The sequence below is a fragment of the Lontra canadensis genome, unplaced genomic scaffold (assembly GCF_010015895.1).
Source record: "Lontra canadensis isolate GAN:19392208 unplaced genomic scaffold, GSC_riverotter_1.0 scaffold132, whole genome shotgun sequence".
Lineage (NCBI taxonomy): Eukaryota > Metazoa > Chordata > Mammalia > Carnivora > Mustelidae > Lontra > Lontra canadensis.
This window is the reverse complement of record NW_022631126.1, coordinates 2,064,893-2,086,345: the sequence shown is the minus strand read 5'-3', so window position 1 is coordinate 2,086,345 and position 21,453 is coordinate 2,064,893. Positions and strand designations below refer to the sequence as shown.

At 45.2% G+C, this 21,453-nt stretch overlaps 1 protein-coding gene across 3 annotated transcripts in view; it reads right to left on the bottom strand.

Moving 5' to 3' along the window:
- The window catches only part of XPO6 (exportin 6), a 101,296-nt gene that overhangs the window by 44,027 nt on the left and 35,816 nt on the right, over nt 1-21,453 (bottom strand). For all 3 annotated transcript variants that reach the window (XM_032842671.1, XM_032842670.1, XM_032842673.1), the window contains exons 4-8: nt 20,842-21,039; nt 15,007-15,166; nt 12,827-12,904; nt 4,848-5,301; nt 1,431-1,557 (exon numbers count right to left, since the gene is read on the bottom strand). In XM_032842671.1, coding sequence (XP_032698562.1) covers nt 1,431-1,557; nt 4,848-5,301; nt 12,827-12,904; nt 15,007-15,166; nt 20,842-21,039 — 1,017 coding nt within the window. The remainder of the gene's footprint in view (nt 1-1,430; nt 1,558-4,847; nt 5,302-12,826; nt 12,905-15,006; nt 15,167-20,841; nt 21,040-21,453) is intronic.

Genomic DNA, 21,453 nt, shown 5'->3' with positions numbered 1-21,453 from the left:
AATAAAATAAAAAAATAAACTACCCAAACCATCTACTTACAAAATCACATGCCCTCACTGACCCAGTAATGTCATCACCAGGATACACCAACAGAAAGAGCTTCATGGAGAAGGACACCCAAAAGCATGCATGAGAACGTCCACAGCAACACCACTCATGATCACCAAAAACCCAAAAGCAGCCCAAATTAGCTGTGGAATGGACTTGCAGATAATGACTTACTATAAAGCAATGAGGGCAAACTACGGCCCCACACAACACAGGCGGATCTCACCAGCGGACACTGACTGTAAAGGCCAGACAGAACAAATACATACTGGATACTTCTGTTTAGAAAAGAGCTCGAACAGGCAAAACGAATCTGGGACATGAAGGCAGAGTTGGATAACATATAGGGAGAAGTGAAGGGGAAGTGATTGGGACGGGATATGGGCGCTGGGGGTGGGGGTACTGACTGGCAGTAATGTTCTATTTCTTGATTGAGGTGGTGGTGACGTGGGCTTGTTTGTGGGGGAAAATTCATCAAGCTGTCCATGTATGATCTGTGCACTTCTGTGTGTGTGACACTTCAAGAAAAAAACCTTATTCTAGAGACACTCACAAAAGGATGAGCTCTGAGTGAGGTATAGAACAACTGAATAGCTACACTGTACACTTCAAACTAATTAATGCTGTGCACTAAGTCTACTGGAATTAAGAAATAAATCACACATACACACACACACACGCACGCACGTGCACATGCAGGATAGGGTAGGACAGAAATGTCTGCAGCCCAACTGGCTGCACAAGTCTATGAACTGACTCAACATCTCTGAACTGTACGATTACAATGGGTGAATTTCGTTAAGATGTAAATTTTACTTCAGTAAAGCTTTTAAAATACACACACACGCACACATATATATAAAAAGACACTGGGTCACAAAATGTAAACTCAATAAAGGCACAGACTTTGCTTGCGAGGGTTATGTACCTAACCCCTGATACACAAGACAAGCTCAAAAAGTACCTGTTGAATGGGGGCAAAAATCAGATCCACCAAAACTTCACTCTTAAGAGCTTCGCTCCTCGTAATCTCCTTGTAGAAAGTTTTAGTGACAGTTACAGAACTAAAGGCCCTAATTTCAGACTATTTGCATCTTTTGCTTCTCCAGCAAAACATGGTTAAGAATACAGATTCTGAGTTCAAACCCTGACCCCACCACTTACTGATCGTATGACCCTGAGCAAGTTACTCTTTGTGCCTCAGTTTATCTGGAAAATGGAGACAGTAATACCCACCTCAAAGCACTGTTAGAAAGGATAGCTGTGTCAATCTTCACAAGGTAAGCATCATATAAATGTGTGAGAAATAAAGCAGCTCTTTCCCCTGAAAGCGAGAGCAGACTTTGGGGGGTGGGCAGGATGAGCCGTTCTGGTGTTTTACCTGATGAAACGTGTACTTGAACAGAAGCGTCAAGAACTCCACCACGGGGAACTGGGAGTAGGACTCGATTCTTCGCAGGTGGACACTCACAAAGAGCCTCAGGAAGTCAGTGAACTTCTCTACGTAGCTACGTAAGACAGGAAGGCGAACGGTGACAATTGGAACCCCAGCCACCCCCTCAGAAGAAAATTCAAATTCAATCCAAATTTCTTTCAGTACAAAACTATACAGATTTAAAATATATTTTCAGTTAAAAATATAAAGGCCTGCAACAATTACCTACAGGTCAGGCAACCCTTCATTCCATTACCACCTGAAACATAGCAGAAAAGCAACTTTAATCCTCAGACACTATCCATTAAGGCATCCTATAAACTAGTGCTCTCACAGTTTCTAGCCCTTCAGGTTATGACCCAATTCAAGTGAAAGGAAACGGTACTAAAAAGTCGATGGACAGAGCGTGTGCATTGTTTCAATGTGGCAAGTCTGGAAGGCTGGCTGGCTTTGCTAGGAGGCCAAAATATGAAAATGAATGAGCTAAGAACAAAAGCAAAAATAAGAGTAGACCAAAGGCATGGCACCCACTTAATGTATATTCAGGCTTACAACCTGATGCTTGTTCTTCCCCCCACCCTCCAGCTCCCAGTGGCTAATTAAACACAAGTCCATCCCAGTCCACTCTGAAAGTGATAGCAAAAATAAGGGAGGCGGGCTGCCCGAGCTGGACAGGCCTCGGGAACAACTGAGTCTGGTGCTTCATGGGGCAGATGAGGCCCAGGAAGATACAGTGACCCGCCCGAGGTTGCTGAGCCAGCTCACGGCAGAGGGGGACCCCATCCACTCCCACGCCAGTGCTCTTTCCTTTCACAGCACAGGGACTCCCCCATTCATGTGTATTCACAGTGTCTTTGCCCAGAGGAGTGTGGGTCGCAGCTGCAAGGATAAGAGACTGCTGTTACTGAACGCACAGCACACCATCACTCTCACGTTTCAGAAACTGTCATTGTAAGCCCCTCGATACCAAAAGGTGATTAGAAAATGAGATGGACATACCTCCATAAATCATATTTCAGAGACCAATAAACAAAGATAAAGATTCACTACAGGCCTTAGTCAAAGATTAATTATTGGCCACAGGCAATTCTGACAATCACCACTGCAAAAAGCTTTTTTTCTTTTTTTTTAAAGCAAGGATTATGCAATAATAAAGGTGGGAGAGCAAAAGACTACTCCTTGGAAGAGCAAATCGGCCAATAAATCCAACGTCCCCTCCTGTACTGTTCCTGGGACCCAGCACCCTGCAGGAGGCCCGCCCGCCTATCTGACCTCCGCTAGGAGCTAACACGTGATGTGTAAGCTTCTTTGCAGCTTAAAAAAACAAAAACGAAAACCATTCATTTGCTCGTAAGGATAAAGGCGGTCTCTGTGGATCATGGGACCAAGGCCTTGAAGCACAGTCAGGCATCCAAATCAACAGTTTTCAGAGAGTCAGGTGCGAGGAGACTTCTCTCCATGCCTTGGCCCATGCATTCTCCAGAGGCGGCGCCTCCTGCCTCGCTCTGCTTGTCAGGCCCTCTTCTGCTGTGGCTGTCCAGAGCTGTTACCAGAAGATGCTTGATTCCCTGCTACCCATCAAGTAAAGGGAAGTCTTGGGGAAAGGGCGCACTGCCTTGATTTTAACCTCCAGTCCCATTTTTGATGCGTACAGACAAGGGCCGTTCAGAAGCCGACACTCTAGATTTACTTCACCTCGTTTTCCTCCCCTTGCCCACCTTCTGGTACAGGTGCTAATGAGCAGTGGAAAGTTAGAAACAGATGCCAGAGGAGAAGAGGAGCAGAGGCCTTGGGTCGGAAGCTCCTAAACAGCTGAGAATGGACGTGGCTGTTTAGAACTAGCGCTCAGGGGCCCAAGAGCTGGCGAGCAAGCACACAGTACTGTTCAGGTCACCTTTCTGCTTCCGGGCACCTCTCAGCTTTCTCAGGGTTAAGAGGAAGCACAGGATTAAAACATAAAACCAAAAGCACAGAAGTTACACGTAACAAAAGCGTGACATTGACAACCTGACACCACATTTCTCTACTGCCCGATGCAAGCCATCAAGAACATTGTGCTACAAGTAAAACTCAAAGCATTGGATACCTGACGGCTGGTGTGGGCAGCCGGACTTCTTGTTAACATATGAAAATACAGCCTTTCTCAACCAAAGCTAGAAAGGATATAAAATTGTGTGTTTGCATACTGATGCCTTTGCATTCATAGAGAAAGCAATTATGAAATAATGAGAAATAAAATCAATGTATCACCATACAGGGTCATGAGCTCTTTTGTGATTATACAAAGAAAATTTCACACAAAGCTTGTTTACAGGGAACCAAACCAAAAGAATCTTATGAATCCACGTTTTTAACTTTAGAAAACCCTTAATAAAACTGTTAAATTTAAAAAGCACTAAGGTGGTCTTTAAGCACTTCACTTTATATTCTGCTATTTACTCTAAGAAAAAGGAAAATGCCTTAACTCTGTGTAGCTTAACAACAAAAAACAAGCCCAGGAAGATGGATTAAAACATGAGCAGCATTAGCTGCCCGGCAACCTATGAATATTTCCTAACTCAATACGATTTATCCACCTGGAAGTCTCTGAATAGTCAGTATGATGCTTCTAATGTAAGTTTCCAATTTCCCCTCTTTCTGGTACACAGTGGTAGCATCGCATCATTGAAAGCTGTAGGACAGACAAATGACATCATCCAGAGAATGACGCCTCGGAGAACCGTGATGGGTTATCTTTTGGAGTACTTCGGAAAGAAGAGCAAGGTCGTTTTCAGCTCTACTCAAGGGGAGGGAACGAAGAAACCCAAGTGTGTGCTATGTTAACACGTGCCCTTATTCACACCCCTCTCTGTGGATGCAAGTGTGCCACCTGCGGGAAGCTCCCAGTAACACCTCTCCTCTCTGCACCGCACGATTTCACTTGGGAGAAGTCAAATAGTAAAAACTGATGGGCAACATCAAGTGAAAAGGGGGGGATTAGAGCTCCTGTACCTCCATGGCCTCCTCTCACGATCCTGGCTACGCACGAGCAGCAGACTTGGCTCCTGCGCCACCTGAGACCTGCAGGCGAATCGTGAGGATGGGGCGGGGTGTGGGGTGCGGAAGGGAGGACAGGAGGCAGAGGGGGGAAAAGACAACACACCTACACAGTTCACAGTCACCTTCCCAGCTCGTCTCATCCCCCTAGCCACCCTAGCCCTTCTGGCTAAGCTCAGACTTACTGGCAGACACCTACCTGTCCGTTCCTCGTCAGGAGCCCCACACTCTGAAACCAAAGAGGATTACAGACACTAAGCAGCACAGCGTGACAAACAGTCGCGGCCCTTCTGAGGACACGGCCGACTCCACACTTGTTTTCATTACCTCTCATCGAGTTCTTCCAGCCTGCTCTTCACCGTGTGAGCATTGTTATCCTTGGTGATTTTCTGCAGGAGGTAGAAAGTCTGCTGGAACATACGTAGTAAATACTCCTCGAATTCCATAGGCACACAGTTCTTGGACATGAGTTCATTGATGCAGGACATGGCCAGGACCCCAAGCCGGCCGCGTTCCTGACCCAACACACAGTTCTGGCTGCTGCCGTTAACTGATGCCATCTTTCTGGCCCGGATGTCACAGCCAAAGCGCGCAAAGTGGAAGATGGTGGTTAGGAGGGATGGGGTGATGCTGGCAGACAGAGGAATCCAACTGAAGAGATGGGCCAGGCACTCCAAGGCCAGGGAACAGATATACTCACTCTCCGCATCAAGGATGGGGATTGGCTGATTCAACAGTTTGGCTGAACTAGGACTCTGCAACAGGTTACTCAGTAAGTCACCTGGAAATACAAAGAGCTCTTAACATACTATCGAGTTTCTTACAAACCAATTTACCTACAACAGAGAGAACGCAAAAGCCATCTTTCATTAAACTCCATATTAAAGAGATCCATAAAAATGTAAAATAAAGCTACTCTTACTTCCCAGGGCTCAGTGAATTTTTCCTTTGGAGAATATATTTTTCATGAAAACATATAATTTGTTTATAAGCAGAATTCATCACAGTTCTTTTTTATTAATTTATCAGTGTAGGGCACCTGAGTGGCTCAGTCAGTTAAGCATCTGCCTTCAGCTCAGGTCATGATCCCAGGGTTCTGGGATTGAGTCCAACACCAGGCTCCCTGATCAGTGGGGAGTCCGCATCTCCCCCTCCCACTCCCCCTGCTTGTGTTCCCCCTCTTGCTGAGTCTCTCCCTGTCAAATTAATTAATTAATTAATTAAGGAATGAAGAAGAAATGTAGGCCAAAAAACCCCACATACACAAAGGAGAAAAATCCACATTCAGACTTCCCCATAGCACGCAAGAAGCCAGACAACAGTGGTACTGTGTCCACAAGTGCTGGGGCAGGAATAACTTAACCCAAAGCTCTCCTTTGAGTTCAAAGAAAGAGGACAATCTTCTCAAACACAGAAACTCAAACAATATATTGCCCACAAACTCTTCTTCCTTTTTTAAAGATTTTATTTACTCATGGGTGTGGGGGGGGTGGGGGGGGGGGGCGGGGGCAGAGGAAGAAGCAGAATCCCCACTGAGCAGGGAGAGGGATCAGGATTTGAGCCAAAGGCAGACACTTAACCAATTGGGCCACCCAGGCCCCCCACCCCCACCGCCACCCCACAAACTCTTCTTAAGCAGGAGAGTGAATAGTGAAACCATGCAAATAAAGCAATAAATAAAAACGAAGAATTAAGGAATGGAGCAGCTGTAGCAAGGGGACTAGAGCAAGAACGGAATTAAATATAGAATGAAGACTAAACATATGGAGGAAATCTCAGAGGGTGTGCTAGCTGACTCTTCTTTCACAAGCAAGAAGTCTCAAAATACATGGGCTAGAATTAAAACATGTAGTAAGAACCTGGGATTTTCATCTTCTTTTTCTTAATTCTAGAGATACCTTTTACAAACTAATATTCCTTGTGGAAAAAGCTATTCCTTTCATTTTAAAACTTCCCATTAAATTCAAGTGAAACTACAATTTGTTTTTATTAAAAATAAAACGGAGAGCATCTGGCTGGCTCAGTCAGAAGAATATGGGACTCTTGATCTTGGGGTCATGAGTTCAAGCCCCGTGTTGGGTATAGAGATTACTTCAAAATAAAATCTCTAAAAAAACTAAAAATAAAAAAATAAAAATGGATATGATGCCACTTTGTCTTTTTATTTAGCTTACTCTCTCTGTCACTACATATAAAGAGGCACCTGGAATGGTGTTATTTCTGGATGATGGAATACTGGCTACATTTATACACTGTATTTTGTGCTTTATAGCAGCAGTTCTCAAACATTTTGGCCCTAGAACCCCCTTTATACTCTTAAAACTTACTGAGGCTGCCAAAGAACTCTTCTTTATACAGGTGATTTCTGTTCACATTCGTCACGTAGAAATTAAAACTGAAGTTTCTGAATACTTCAAATTTTTAAATTTTCACTTAAACACATTACATGGTAGCATAAAATATTCTTAAATAAAGAAAATGCATTTTGCCGCCAAAAAAATAAGTGGGAAGAGTAGCACTGTTTGTACATTTTTGGAAATCTCTGTAATGTCTGTCTAGCTTAAAAGAAGACAGATTCTCTCATCTGCTTCAATCTGCTGCAATATGCTGTTTTCGCTGAAGTAAACGAAGACAACAGCTTCACGCAGATATGAAACTGACAAGGACGGAAGCGCTTCTGTGGCCTTCCTAGGTGACTGCGGCTGTTCCTTAATATGATATAAAAATTCTACTAGTAGTCATCTCTTAAAGGTTAATTGTAATGTGGGATCTGAATGAGTTTTATTCAGTATACTCATGAGAGAAGGAGCAAAAATGACAAACAACGTCCTAGTATTTTTATGGACATGTATTTGACCTTTGGGACAACTGAAAGGGCTTGCGGGACCTCCAGGGCCCCCAGGTCTATTGCGAACTCCTGCCTTACGTGATGAACACGAACAGATTAGTTAACCTTTCTCAGCTTCATCTCCTTGGCCATTAAAATGAGGATTTGCGATTTATTAATAAGCAGTTTAATTTCCACCGTTAAAAGTAAATTAGAAAGCTGTCCCCTGGCATCTTATGAGGTGTTTCCTGGCTTCTGTTCTGAAAGAGCTACATTTTTTTAAAAAGATTTTATTTAGTTAGTTATTTATTTGAGAGGAAGAGCAGAGTCAATCTTTAAGCAGACTCCCCACTGAGCACAGAAGAGCCCACATGGGCTCAATCCCACAGCCCCATGAAATCATGACCTGAGCCAAGTCAGACACATAACCGACAGAGCCCCCAGGTGCCCTGAAGGAGCTGATTTAATACTGGATGAGACTCATCATGATCTCAGCTACCCACGCTGATAATCAGAGAACCTAGTTTCAAAGAATAACGCAAGAAGGATGTTCAAGTATAATCTGCACATAAATTATCCAGTTTGTTATGAGATTAATAAGATTTATTTTTTTTAAAGATTTTATTTATTTATTTATTTGACAGAGAGATCACAAGTAGGCAGAGAGGCAGGCAGAGAGAGAGGAAGGGAAGCAGGCTCCCCGCTGAGCAGAGAGGCCGATGCGGAGCTCAATCCCAGGACCCTGGGATCATGACCTGAGCCAAAGGCAGAGGCTTTAACCCACTGAGCCACCCAGGCGCCCCAATAAGGTTATCTTTAAATGGCTATGGTGGCTGTCCACCTGAGTCATATGGAGTCATATGCAACTTTCTCTCATTCAACGACAAGTGACGGTTTCTGGTACTGCTCTTCTCATCATTCATGAACCAGGGACCACTTACAGAAGATGACGGAGTCAGACAATTCACCACTACCCAACTAGAAGAATTATCGGGGTAGAGAATTAACCAGGATTAAATGGAGGCTTCAGCAAAGGAGAAACGACCAGACACCGTCTCAGTATGATCTTCTATTAAACCTGGACATTTCTGGGCCCCGAAACCTATTTATAAAGTCTCTTCAACATTTTTAAGTAGAAATAAATTGTGGCTTTAAAAATGAAAACAAAACAAAAAAGGTGTTCCTACTCTTTAGCTCAGAAGAATTTTTCCAGAGTAGGATTGCTAAGAGGGGGCTGGAGGGGGGAAGCAAAACAACAATAATAATTATGTGGCGAACAGCTCCGTGCTGCATTAAGCACTTTACATATTCTCACTTCATGCTCACCGCTCTAAGGTAGGTATTATTACCCGCATTTAAAAATTGTTAGAGTAACTAAGATACAGACACATTAAGCATTTCCCCCATGTTCCTCAGCTAGTAAATAGAGCTGAAACAGAAACCGAGGTCTGTCCCCTAAGCCTATGCTTCTTTCCAGAAAGCAGGTTAGCTAGAAAGACCATGCAGCCAGGAAAAGTGATCTGGAAGAGAGCTAATATTTAAATGCAGAAAAATATGCATGGTCCGAAGTCCTGAGTAAAACAGCCATGTAGGCCATGACCACAACTTCACAAAGATACAGACGGGCACAAGGACAAATACTGACCAGGGTGACGCAAACGTACAAACTATTGAGGTGGATAAGATGACCTATTATTTTTCTCCCCTCAAAACAAGAATCTCTGAAGACTGTTCTCGAAGAAAATGATTTTACTCAACTTTAAATGTTCCAGTCTTTTAGCAGGTTACAAAGAGTTTTTCACAAATTTTATTTTAATCAAAGTGGGAAGGAATTCCCACAGAACAGAGCCACTCTGCTCCACGCTTCAGCTTTCCAGCGCAAACCTGAGCAAGCTGGAACAAGCTACCTCTGCAGGAGGCCACCCCCCGGATTAGAAAGCCCGAGGACAACTTCAGCTGCTCTGAACTGGGCCAGGCTCCGGCGGTGTACGCAAGCCCTGCCAAGAGGTCGCGGACAACTCCGGTGCATTTACTCAACTGGAAGCCACCCAGACGGGTTAAGCATTTGTGCAAAGATCCCTTTGGCCTTTTGACTTTTTCAAGTATTAAAATTTCATGTTTTCTATTCAGTTCTACATTTACAAACTGACATTTGGCCAGGATAATGACTTCTTCGTTGTCCTGCGTGTCGAGGGACACTTAGCAGCACCCATGGCTTCCACTTACGAGATGCCAGTAGTACCCTCTTCTGTCATTACGTTATCCAAATTATTTCTCCGTGTTGCCAAATAGCCCCTACAGGGCAAAAATTGCCCCAAGTGACAACCAGGGATCTCACTGTAGCCTCAGTCCAGCAGAATGGGGAGAAACTCCATTCAAGGAGTCTGAGGGAAACAATGAGCTCACGGGAGCAGAGTGGCCCTCCCCAGCCCCATTTTCCTACACATGGCTTCTAAGGGGAAATGTGAAAAGATTTGTCAAGAGCATAAAGATCTGCAATCCGCCAAGTCCGGGAGAAAACAGAAAGGTATAAACTACTCTCCGTCAATTAGCTCCCCGGAAACCTGCCAGTGCCAGGATTCGTACAGACCCAAACTCGACAGAATGTGCCACGGAGTCAGGAGTTCTCGAGTTCTATCACAGAACAAGAGCAAACTCAGAATCTCAGTTATTTACACCATTTCGTTTTGTTCACTGATTCCTCCCTGCCCCCGCACTTGTCCAAGCAAAAAGAAGTGAGGACAAGAGGAGGTTAAGGAAGGAAGAGAGCCGAAGCTGCCCCCGTACAGCAGGAAGCCACAGCCCCAACATGCAGAGGGCATGGCCACGGCTTCCCCCATTCAGTCCTCGGAGGACCCCTCCTCTCCTTTCACAGCCCAGGAGGCCAGCGGTCAGGGAAGGCACAGAGAACACGTGGCAGAGACAGGGCTCTAAACCAGGGGCAGGAGGCAGCGGGCAGATGCCGGGAGAGTGGTGGAGAAAGCAAACTTGGGGCGAAGGCCAGGCACCTAGGCTCAGAAGGGTTTCCGTCCCTGCTCTGACACCAGCACTGGGACTCCGCCCCCCCATGAGCCCCAGTTTCCTAGTTTGTAAACAAAAGATAAAACCATCATCTATTTCACAGGATTCTGGTCTAGTGAGGCAAGTTTAAAAGATAAAGCAACAATTTGAGGAAGTATTCTGAGAAGCAGACCACAAGCGCACTTCAAAGCTTTTTCTACATCCAGAATGTTAGAGTGGCCGTTGCAGGGACTAGTTCCTGGGCTTTGTTCTTTGAAAGAGCTCAGACCAAAAACGATGTTACCAGAAAGCATATGAGGAAAAAAACGCCATAAGCCACGGGGCTGCCAGAGAGCTGCATGGGGTCTCGGGCAGGGCAGAGAGAGGTGGGCAGAGTGCCGGGGCAGCGGGGCGGACCGAGTATCTGGTTTACTCACTGGGTTTCCTGTCCCCACTAAGATCTTCGTCCACAACAGTGAGCTCACGGTCACTAGAGTTAAACAACCTCCTACAAGCTCTCCTGCTTCACTTTGCGACTTCAGTGCGCAGAGGCAGTTGAGCAAAACCATGAAAATAAATGTTAATTAAATCATCAGCACTGTCCAAATAATGGAACAGGACCTGACAGCTTTGCTTGCAACTGTCAGAAAGAGAGAAAAGGCGTATCACGTGAACATGTAAGCCTATTGTTTTTTAAGGAGAAGTGCGCCAGCTTAAAAGCCTACTTCACTTCCCAGGCCCCCAACAGTCTCCATTTATTTTGCCTTTCTCAAATACTAAAACTCAAGACTTGAAAAATGCTTTAATGGTGCCTAAGAGGCAATTTTCAAGAAGTACGAACCACACTTCCAGGTTTTGTTTGTATGGAAATGTCAAGTCCGTTCACACTGCGTTTCACCTCACCTCACCAACAAAACCTAAGCGGCGCAGAAGAGAGGCAGGCACCTATTCTGGATTTGTATTATCTGATCTTCCCCAACCTGGCCTCCATCAAAGCAGAAACGGAGTTTGCTCAGCACATGCAGCTGAACGAAGCCAACTAAAACACACGGCCTTTGGCACCAGAAAATGATCTCTGGGAAACAAGTTCAAACTGCGGTAACTCCACAATGGACGTTAAGCCAGTGTTCACTCACCTAAAACCAAATCCAATCCAACAGAACTACTCTTTTGCAAACTAGTGTCTAAGCAAAATGACACATTTTAAGATCAGCCATACTGCAGGAGATTCCAGAGCCTGAGCTCATAAAAAAATCAAAGCTCTGCCTCATTTGTGATTTTTTTCTTTAATCATCAGGTATTGCAAAATGTAGAACTGCTAAGTCATCGCAAATATCCACATTGAAAATGAAAGTCTGTTACCAAGTACAAATAAAGTTCAAATCCCTGTCGGCTTTTAGTACACTCTCAAACTGAAAGTGTTGACTCTAACAAGTCTAACAAATGACTCTCTAACAGCTCTTAATCCAAGTACGATAAGTGGAACCCGGAATAAATTAGTATACTATGAGCTGTCCTCAAAACGTCACGCTGTATTTTCAGCTCCACAGCAGCTCTGCAAGAATCTGAACTTCCGCTTGTTAACAACAACAGGCTACATGAAACAGCGCAGGCTTGGAGGTTTCTGATTTCAACAGCCCGTTTCCTGGGGTAAAGAAGATGGGGAAATCATTCTCATCAGCCCCACCAACCTTTACAGGAGAGGAAGAAGTATGTGCAACCCACAGGACATACTCTACTTGAAAAGCATCTGTGATCATTCAGTGTATACACAAGCATTCAGAAACTAAAAGTGTCTGCTCAGACACAATTTCCTCTTTCTATCTATCCTTGAAAGTAGCCATTTTTAGGCAAAATGCACTTTGACTTTTGAAAAAGGTATCACTGTAATTGTGGATAATGAGCCACCAGTAAACGACTTAGTGACCCTGCAAATATGCCCACGCTTGACCAAATTATTCGGAACTGATGTAAAGTCAATGCTGATTACTGCACGCTGATCTCATCTTCCCCGAGTCCCGTAGGGAAGAAGACTCTCCACACCCTCTCTTCCTCCCCGTCCCCGCTCCTCCTTCAGGAAGCCAACCAGCTCCTGCACAGCAGACCTGTCAAGCCCACAGGCACATGCCAACCCCAGCATGAGCAATACACCATGAAATCTGAAAAAAAGAAAACAAGCCAGAAGGGACAGCCACCAGCTCTAAACTGAAGGGGATGGAGGTGGATGAAGACAATCAGGGGTGTCCTCTTTCTGACAGGTGAGGAAGAAACAACATGAGTTGTTCAAAGTGTATTAGAAAGCACAGGTACTTACGAAGAACTAAGCAGAGCTAGCTCCTCAGAACACACGGGCAGAAAGGCCAAAAACAGATCAAGGAAGAGTCAGCATCTGTATCTGGCATAGGTAGCAATCACTACCCCATCGAGACCCCAAACTGATTTAAAAAGAGGAACACCATCTGTGGTGGGCAGACCATACCACTTTCTCCTGAGGTCGGGGACGGCGGGGGGGTGGCAGCAGTGACGCTGTGTTTGTCCCATACGGTCTCCAAGATACCTATCAAGAAAGGAGAAACGGAGTTTAAGACAGAAATGAAGCCTAACCTATGAAAATCAGACCGAGAAAAACGATCTTGTATCTCTGATCAAACATCAGTATTTAAACATCCCTCTCTCCATTGTATGTCCAACTGGACATTCCTGGACACCACCACTGGGATGGTCCAAATCCCATTTATCATGCCCCAAATACGAGCCGCTACTCCTGCTACGCTCCTCACCCAGCCAACGGCTCCATCCCACAGGACCTCGGCCTCGGGCCTCTGCTGGCCCATCCGGCCTTGCCCCCACACAAGCTGCACACGCTCAACTGTGCGCTACTCATTCCACACCAACCTCTGCCCTGCTCTCCTCCTTCCCTCCAAACCTGACCTTCCCCCCCAGACTGACGGCTGCTATCTGTCCCTCAGAGTTACACCCAGCTGTCATCTTTCCCAGAAAGTTCTGTCCGCTCAGTTCTGCCTGCCCTCTACTGTAACTCCTAACACACCCGTTTTAGCTGTCTGTCTTTCCCCCCAGCATCCCAGTACCCTAGTCCCCTCTAGTCCCCCATATTAGAGGCAGAGACTACGTTTTACTCCTCTCTGTATCTTTTTACAGAACCTACCACCTAAGATGATGGACCGCAAATGCTTTTGAAAATAATGTGTTTTCAAAATATTTAGTATTATAATATAGGTGAACCTTGAAGTATCACACTATAAAAAAAAAGCCAGACACAAAAGGCCACATATTGTATGATTTTTTTTTTTTTTTTAAATAAAAAGGCCCAAGAGGAAAATCCATAGAGACAGAAAGATAAGTGGCTGCCAACGGCTTGGGGGTTGGGTGGGGGGGAAGGTGGTAAGGAAAATGTTCTGGAATGAGATGGTATCATTGTTGTGCAACCTTATGAATATATTAAAGACCACCGAGTGGAACACTGTAAACAGGTGGATTTTGTGCGATGTGAACTAATCCCAATTTTAAACATTTGAATGTCTGCACAGTAGGACATAGAGGTATCAGACATGGTCCTCGAGTGCAGAAATATGACCTCTAGTTGGGGCATCAGAGAATGTGCTCTGAATAAATGCTCTGAGGTATGGGCTCCCCCTAGGAATGTGGGGAAGGACAGGGGGCAAATGACAAGTTTACTTTTGATCAAGCATTCCTCACCGATTTTAAGTGCCCACTGCATGTCATGCGCTTCTGTAACCCCTAAAAAAGAAAAAAGTTCCTAGACATCCAAGAGGAAAGCCAGGCAGAGGAAGTGGAGATAAAAAGGCTTTTTCCACTACAACACCCCTTCAAGCAGCAAGCCTAGGCCCTCTTCCACACTCAAGGGCCCCGGGTCCTGGGCTGCACCTGCACCTCCTCAAGAGCAGCCCGGCCAGGCAGAGCCACCGCACTCCACCCTCACCCCACCTTCCGCCCCCTTCTGCGGTTTGCTTTTGCTTTCTGTTTAACCCTACTCCCCACACGCCATCACGAGGCTCTGATAAAAACAGACAAGATGAGGGGCGCCTGGGTGGCTCAGTGGGTTAAGCCTCTGCCTTCGGCTCAGATCGTGATCTCAGGGTCCTGGGATCGAGCCCCGCATCGGGCTCTCTGCTCCGCAGGGAGCCTGCTTCCTCCTCTCTCTCTCTGCCTGCCTCTCTGCATACTTGTGGTCTCTGTCTGTCAAATAAATAAATAAAATCTTTAAAAAAAAAAATCAGACAAGATGATGAAGAAAACACTACTTAAAACTACAGCCTAACGCACCTCGTGCTGATGCTACACCTGGTCTTCCTTCGCGGCACAAAATTTGTAACTTTCCCATCCTCCTCTCCTCTGGCTTCTTCTGATCTTAAATTCAAATCCTTTTTAATAAGGTGCTTGCCACCCACCTTCCTGAGAAGGCAGCGCTTGGCATTTCAATCACATCCCTGATGTGACTGGCGGGCCAATCCATGAAGACAGTAAAGGAAGGAGGTCACCAGCACGTTCAGAGGTCCTACCACAGGCCGGACACCGCGCCCGGCACGGGCAGCCCACACCGTGTTCTGTTTTTCGGCTCCGCCACAGTCACGAGAGTGACTGCTCGAGATGGCAGAGCGTTAGCGCCACACTGCTCACCTGTCAGCAGCCCGAGCACAGCCTGCACCTGGTCCAGCAGCAGCTTCCGCAGCTCCTCCTTCCGAGCCACGCTGAGGTCCTCACGGGGACAAGCCAGCTCTTCTGACGTCGTCTTCAACATGATCAGCCCGAGGGGGGTTGTCACGGGGGACTGGATCAACTGCAGGCAAAAGGAAGTTCTGAGCAGGCTGTCCAGCCGACAAGGGTACAGGAGGACAGGGGAAACAGTAAACCTAGCAGTCCCTCCATGGTACAGCCTCGCCGGCACGGGCCACATCACTCAGGACTCTGCAGTCCATTTCAGTTCCTTCTGTAGCCATTCAAAGTGTCTTCTCATCTCAAAGGACTAAGGTTCTAACCATGAACATGATGCTCTTTTACACCTAACATGACAATTTTTTTACACGTCTACCTTCCCAACAGAGCCTTGGTGACTCTGCCCAGACTGATGTAATAGTGACAGAGAAATGTGTAAACCAATTTGCGATACCTCCATTTCCAAGCTTTGCCTGCTTCACGGAAGTTTGAGATTAAGCATGTGGTAGAGCGGAAACATGCCTACACATCACTCACCCATGACTTCGTCATCGACAACGGTTACGATTTTACAAATACCTATGTCACACATTTTACTCTATCACCTGCACTATCCACTGTGCTCTAAGAGCTGCCTTAAGCAAGAGTCAGAAAAAGGTACCCCTTCAACAGCATAACACTACTTAGATCTTTCTAATCAACTTCACAAAATTGAAAGCATTACTCACCAACCATTTTTCAGTTTCCAGAAATGGTAAAAGCAAGCTGCCACTAAAATTCTGTGGACTTACAGGCTACACTCTAAAAAAGGGCACACGGGGGCACCTGGGTGGCTCAGTGGGTTAAAGCCTCTGCCTTCGGCTCAGGTCATGATCTCAGGGTCTGGGATCCCCGCATCGGGCTCTCTGCTCAGAGAGGAGCCTGCTTCCTCCTCTCTCTCTCTCTGCCTGCCTCTCTGCCTGCTTGTGATCTCTGTCAAATAAATAAACGAAATCTTTTAAAAAGGGCACACGACTGAAGGAACACTTGACCAACTTCTTTAACTAGAACGATAAATTGTTTTGTTTATTCAATCTACAAAATGAGGGAGGCGGAGGGCACAGGGAACTGCAGCGGGACAGAACACCTCTCCTCCACTTGAAGCAGCACAGGGCACTTGCCTTTCTTTTGCACACAGCTCTCCCTGCTGCGGATGGAGGGAAAGCTCATCCGCAAGAGCAGGAAATGCCTTCACGGGCGGGAACTCAGGATAAATTCAACCGCCCTCAGGAGCAGCATGACGTGAAAACAGGGGCCACGGGCGGCGTGTTGAAACTGCTGTCTACTGCATCAACTCTCCTGAAGGCGACAACTGTAGACACAGCCTCCACAGGCTTTCTTGCCCTCCTCTACAAGTCTGGGCTGCTTCTAACGTGAGAAGATGCAGGACGGAAAGAACAAGAAATCCCTGTAGCAACTTTTCTTTACCAAATAAAGAACTGGCCCTTCACATGCATCTCTTTCCTTCCAGAGGCCTGTGGGTTACCAACTCATACTTTAGGGTGACGGCGCCTGCTGGGATGAGCACTGGGCATTGTACGGAAGGAATAAACCACTGATTTCGATTCCTGAAACCAATCCTGCACGGTATGTTCACTAACTTGAACTTAAATAAAAATCTGAAAAAACAAAACAAAACAAAAATAATAAAACAAACAAATAAATAAAAGAGTTCCATTACTTCCCTCCCCCACCACCCCCTTCTTCTGTTTTTCTCCTCTACCTCTTTCATCTCTATCTTTCCCAAAAGCCCTCATTCTTACTCTCTCGGCTGGGAATGCCATATATTCCATTTGACAATACATTTCCCTGTAGATAGGAAAAGTTCTGTGCTCGTAGGAAGTAAAAAATTCCTGTGTTATGGAAAATGCAGCCGAAAGCCCTTTCTCTCATTTGGAAAAAAGGAAGATGACCAGGCAAAAAACCAACTGAAAATGAAACTTGTTCTTTACCTGAAAGAACAACTGGATCAAATATTTTATTTTAGCTTTGTGTCCAGAAGACTTGTTAGTAAAATACTGTCTCTCTTTACCATCTTCACATATATAATTTATGCTCGTAACATAGATCATTCTTGGGAATTTATTTTAACAGAGAATAAACACTTTTAGGTTGAAGTTCAGGTTCTTAGTGTGAGCTTCTGAAAAGGTTCAATGATTTTTACTACACCACCGTATCAGAAACGAAATGGCAATTCTTTCTATGCTGCTTGCCCTTTCATTTTCTGGTCCCAAGCACAATGTGACCACAGGTCCAGCTCAGCAGATTTCAGGAATCTGAACAGACTCTAGGAAGGTATGATATTTGGTCTTCTGTTTTGGGGGGGGAAGGGGAAGCAAAGGTCAGTTTCGACTTCAACTACTTCCTGCTCCAGTGGCTACAAAGGGTATAACCAATACACAGAACTACAAGTGTCCTTCTGGGGCCCAAAATCAACTCCCCTTGGCCTGGTATGTGGTCACAATGATGGCATAAATTGCATAGATGCCCAGCCAACCAACACAGAGTTAAAAACAAAAACAAACAACTCTGCATCCCATACAGCAAGCAGAACATGATGGAACTGAGTCAGAAAAAACCTTTCTAGATGGTTTATTCAAAGGACTGTCATATGGGGCACCTGGAAGGCTCAGCTAGTTCAGTGACTGACGCTTGGTCTCAGCTCAGGTCAGGTCTCAGCTCATCTCAGGGCTGTGAGTTCAAGCCCCACAATGAGCTTCACAGGGCCATGGGGCCTACTTAAAAAAAGGGGGGGGGGGGAAGGGCGAAGGTGCCTGGGTGGCTCAGTGGGTTAAGCCTCTGTCTTGGGCTCGGGTTATGATCTCAGGGTCCTGGGATTGAGCCCTGCATCGGGTTCTCCGCTCAGCATGGAGTCTGCTTCCCCCTCTCTCTCTCTGCCTGCCTCTCTGCCTACTTGTGATCTCTCTCTGTCAAATAAATAAATAAAATCTTAAAAAAAATTTTTTTTAATTTTTTAAAAATAAAAAATAAATTAAAAAAAAAAAAAAAAAAAAGACATAGGATGGTGAAATTGACTCCAGAACTGGTTTGCTTTTGTTTGCCACTAAAGTAAAGTTTACTTTATCATCATCATCATCAGAAACATCATCAACTGGAGATGTCTGGGTGGCTGAGTCAGTTAAGTGTCTGCCTTCAGCTCCGGTCATGATCTCAGGGGCCTGGGACAGGGCCTGCATCAGGCTTCCTGCTCAGTCAGGAGTCCCTTTGCCCCTCCCCCCTGCTCCTGCTTGCGCGCTCTCTCTCTCTCTCAAATAAATACATAAATAAATAAATACTTTTTTTTCTTTTTTTAATGTCAGAAACTGAACACCATTATTCTTGACATTTTTTTTATGTTGCTATTTATCTCATGGATAAATGAGGAGGGAATAATAGGACAAAAAATATGACCAAAAGGATTTTAGAGATCACTTTGTCCAATCCTCTTGTTTCACAAAGGAGGAAACAGAGGTTCCCAAAGGGCCAGGAGTTGCTAAAATCAAAGATGATTTGTGACAAAAATGGACACAGACCCCAAACGCACATGCTCTCTCCAGCGCTCTTTCCATTGTGGAGTGTTTCAAAGTCACAAAGGCTACATGAGGTAAGCATGAAGGGTGGAAAGAGGGAAGTGGTGAACAGAGGAAGAAAACTAGCCCTTTTAAACTCCATGAGCACTTCACCTAAAAATGCTCTTCCAAATTGTCATTTGTTACCAGTAATTATACTTCAAGGGCAGACAGGAAATGTCTATTCTCCATCAAAGGAAGTGACCCCAGGTGGGTGGAAACGCAGCTCCTCCCCACCTGCTGCTGCTAGGACCACTCGTCTCAGGCTCACATTCCACTGCTTCTTCTCAGGGGACATGCCACTAGCCCACCTAGGAATGCATTCCCACTCTAGGAGGGTGATGAGAGTCACCACAACTGTCCTCATCCCAGAGTGAAGGGAAGTGTATCAGAGCGAGCCCTCACTTTAGGTCCTACCACTCTAGCTTCGTTAGCCTCCTTGCCATTCCTCAGGGTGTTTGCAACTGCTATTCCCTCTGCCGCAAATGCTGTTCCCCTAGATACCCACATGGCTCACTCCATCGATTCCACCTAGGCTTCTGCTCAAATGGCGGCTCCTCAAAAAAGCTTTCTATCATCATCCCAGCTACATGACACCCCCTAGCATTCTCTCTTTCTCCTTACTCTGGATTTAATTTTCTTCGTCTTACTTATAACTACCTATAAGCTTATTTATTGTTTATGGATGTCTGCCCACTGGGTGTAAGTTCCACAAAGGCAGGGACACTGTTTTTGTTTCATTACTTTATCCCCACCAGATATCTAGCACATGGCTGGTATTCAACAAATACCTTACTGAATCAACGAATCTCCTTTGCAGTATCAACCCAAAAAATCTCCAGATAAACGGATCACTATACAGAACCAAAAAAAAATTTTTTTGAATTAAGAATTTTTGTGCCACTTTGAGGCAATCTGAGAGAAGGAATAAGGATACTATTTTTTTTCTTAGCTGTCCCATCATTCAGATGCCTTGCAGAGAGAGCAGTCAGAATGTTAGAAAATGTCCTGAACCTATCTATAGTCACTGAGACACTGATTTTCAGAGAATTTTATTCCTATAAACTGTACATAATACCCATTTCCTGCATACCCACAACTATCTCATTAACATGAAACTGTTTCCAACTTCAGTCAGGATTCAAATGAACAACAACAGCATCTTCTGCCTGGCTTTTAGGTCCCACCCTTACTCTGATGACTTCCAAATCCTGACCTGTGGCCAGACCTCTTTCCCGAGCCCCAGATCTACAGTTCTCAAAGTCTCACTAGATATCCAAAGAACACACAAACCATGAATGCGTTTTCTGCCAAACTGAACTCCCCGTCTTCTACCCAACTCCATTTCCTCTCCCTTCACCCCTGGCCTGGAAAATCGGCTACCAGAGCCAGAAACCCCCCTTCCCTCACCCCTACCACCCCGCACTGACCAAAGCCTCTTGGCTGGGTCTCCTAAGTGCCCCATCTCCACCCTCCAGAAAGGCCTCAGGGCCAGGTCCTCCCTATCTCACTCACACTCAGGGCTCTAGCCTTACCCCTCTGCAATCTAGACCCCTACTGTTCCAGAGCTGTCTTTTCAGCACAAAAATGTGGCTGTGTGTTCTTCCCTCTACACACCTTTCATGAGCTCCCAAGGAAGGACTATGAAGTACAAACTGAAGGCCCCTGCAGAATCAAGGCCCTTCCTGGCCGGGCCCCAGCCCATCAACCTGGCCATTTACTCCAGCACCCCACCGCCTCACACCTCACCCAGCAACGCTGAGAACACGTCAGTTCCTAAAGGCTGAATGCTCCGCCGTCACTGAACTCCACACGCACCTCCACACCGTCATCAGCCACAGTGCTGGATAATTACTGTTTGCACAGCTGCTCCCCCCACCAAATTAAAACTATTGCTCACCCCTGTACCCCCACACCTGGAACAGTACCTAACAGGTTTTCAAATTTTGCTGAATAAAATCTCACAAGAAGTTAACAAAGGGATTGGGTTCTCCCCCCTCTTTTGCCACTGCACAAAGGTACAACATGTCTCAAGAATGCAAAGTTAAGTGAATGAGTTCATGTATCCTACAATGAACTCTCTACTATGGTTCCAAAATGCTGATCTTAAAACTCATCTTCACGAGAAGGAAATAACCACTTCTACAATCAAACAGTTTATGAGATGAGTATTCCTTAGGTATATCCTTACCTGTAAAATGTTCGTAAAAAAGTCATGGTAGAACATGGGCCAATCTTGACGGCCAATATCAACAATAACTTTGCAGAGCTTGTTCCGGATAAAGTAAGGTAAGGTTTTGTGGTGAGCCAAAAGGAGTTTGGGCAGGCAGCTACGGATTTCCATCTTATCTTGAGATGGGACCCCAAGCCACATTTTATTGATCAGATTCTGAAACACAAATACACATCTTTGAAGTTAACCATCTCTAAACAAAAGTAGCTGGTTTTCATCCAATAGTTAGCTACATCATCTCAAACAAAAAACCCTGCTTTTAAACAAAGGTTTAGGGCAAACTGGCAATAAGAGCACCGGGAACATTTAAACCCTGTAATACAATACTCTCATTCCTGGAAAGATGTGCTAAATAATTTCACAGAAACAAAGGGCTCCACATGCAAAACTTTCTATTATACATTGTCTCTAATGGCCACCAAAAATGACAAAAACAAGTCTAATATTCAAAATAGGAGAATGGCTTGGTAAATAATGGTATAACCACTTAGTGTTATGAGCTATATGATTATAACTAGGTTTTTAAAAATGTGCACAGAAAGACAAAATCTGGAAGACAGTTGAAATAAA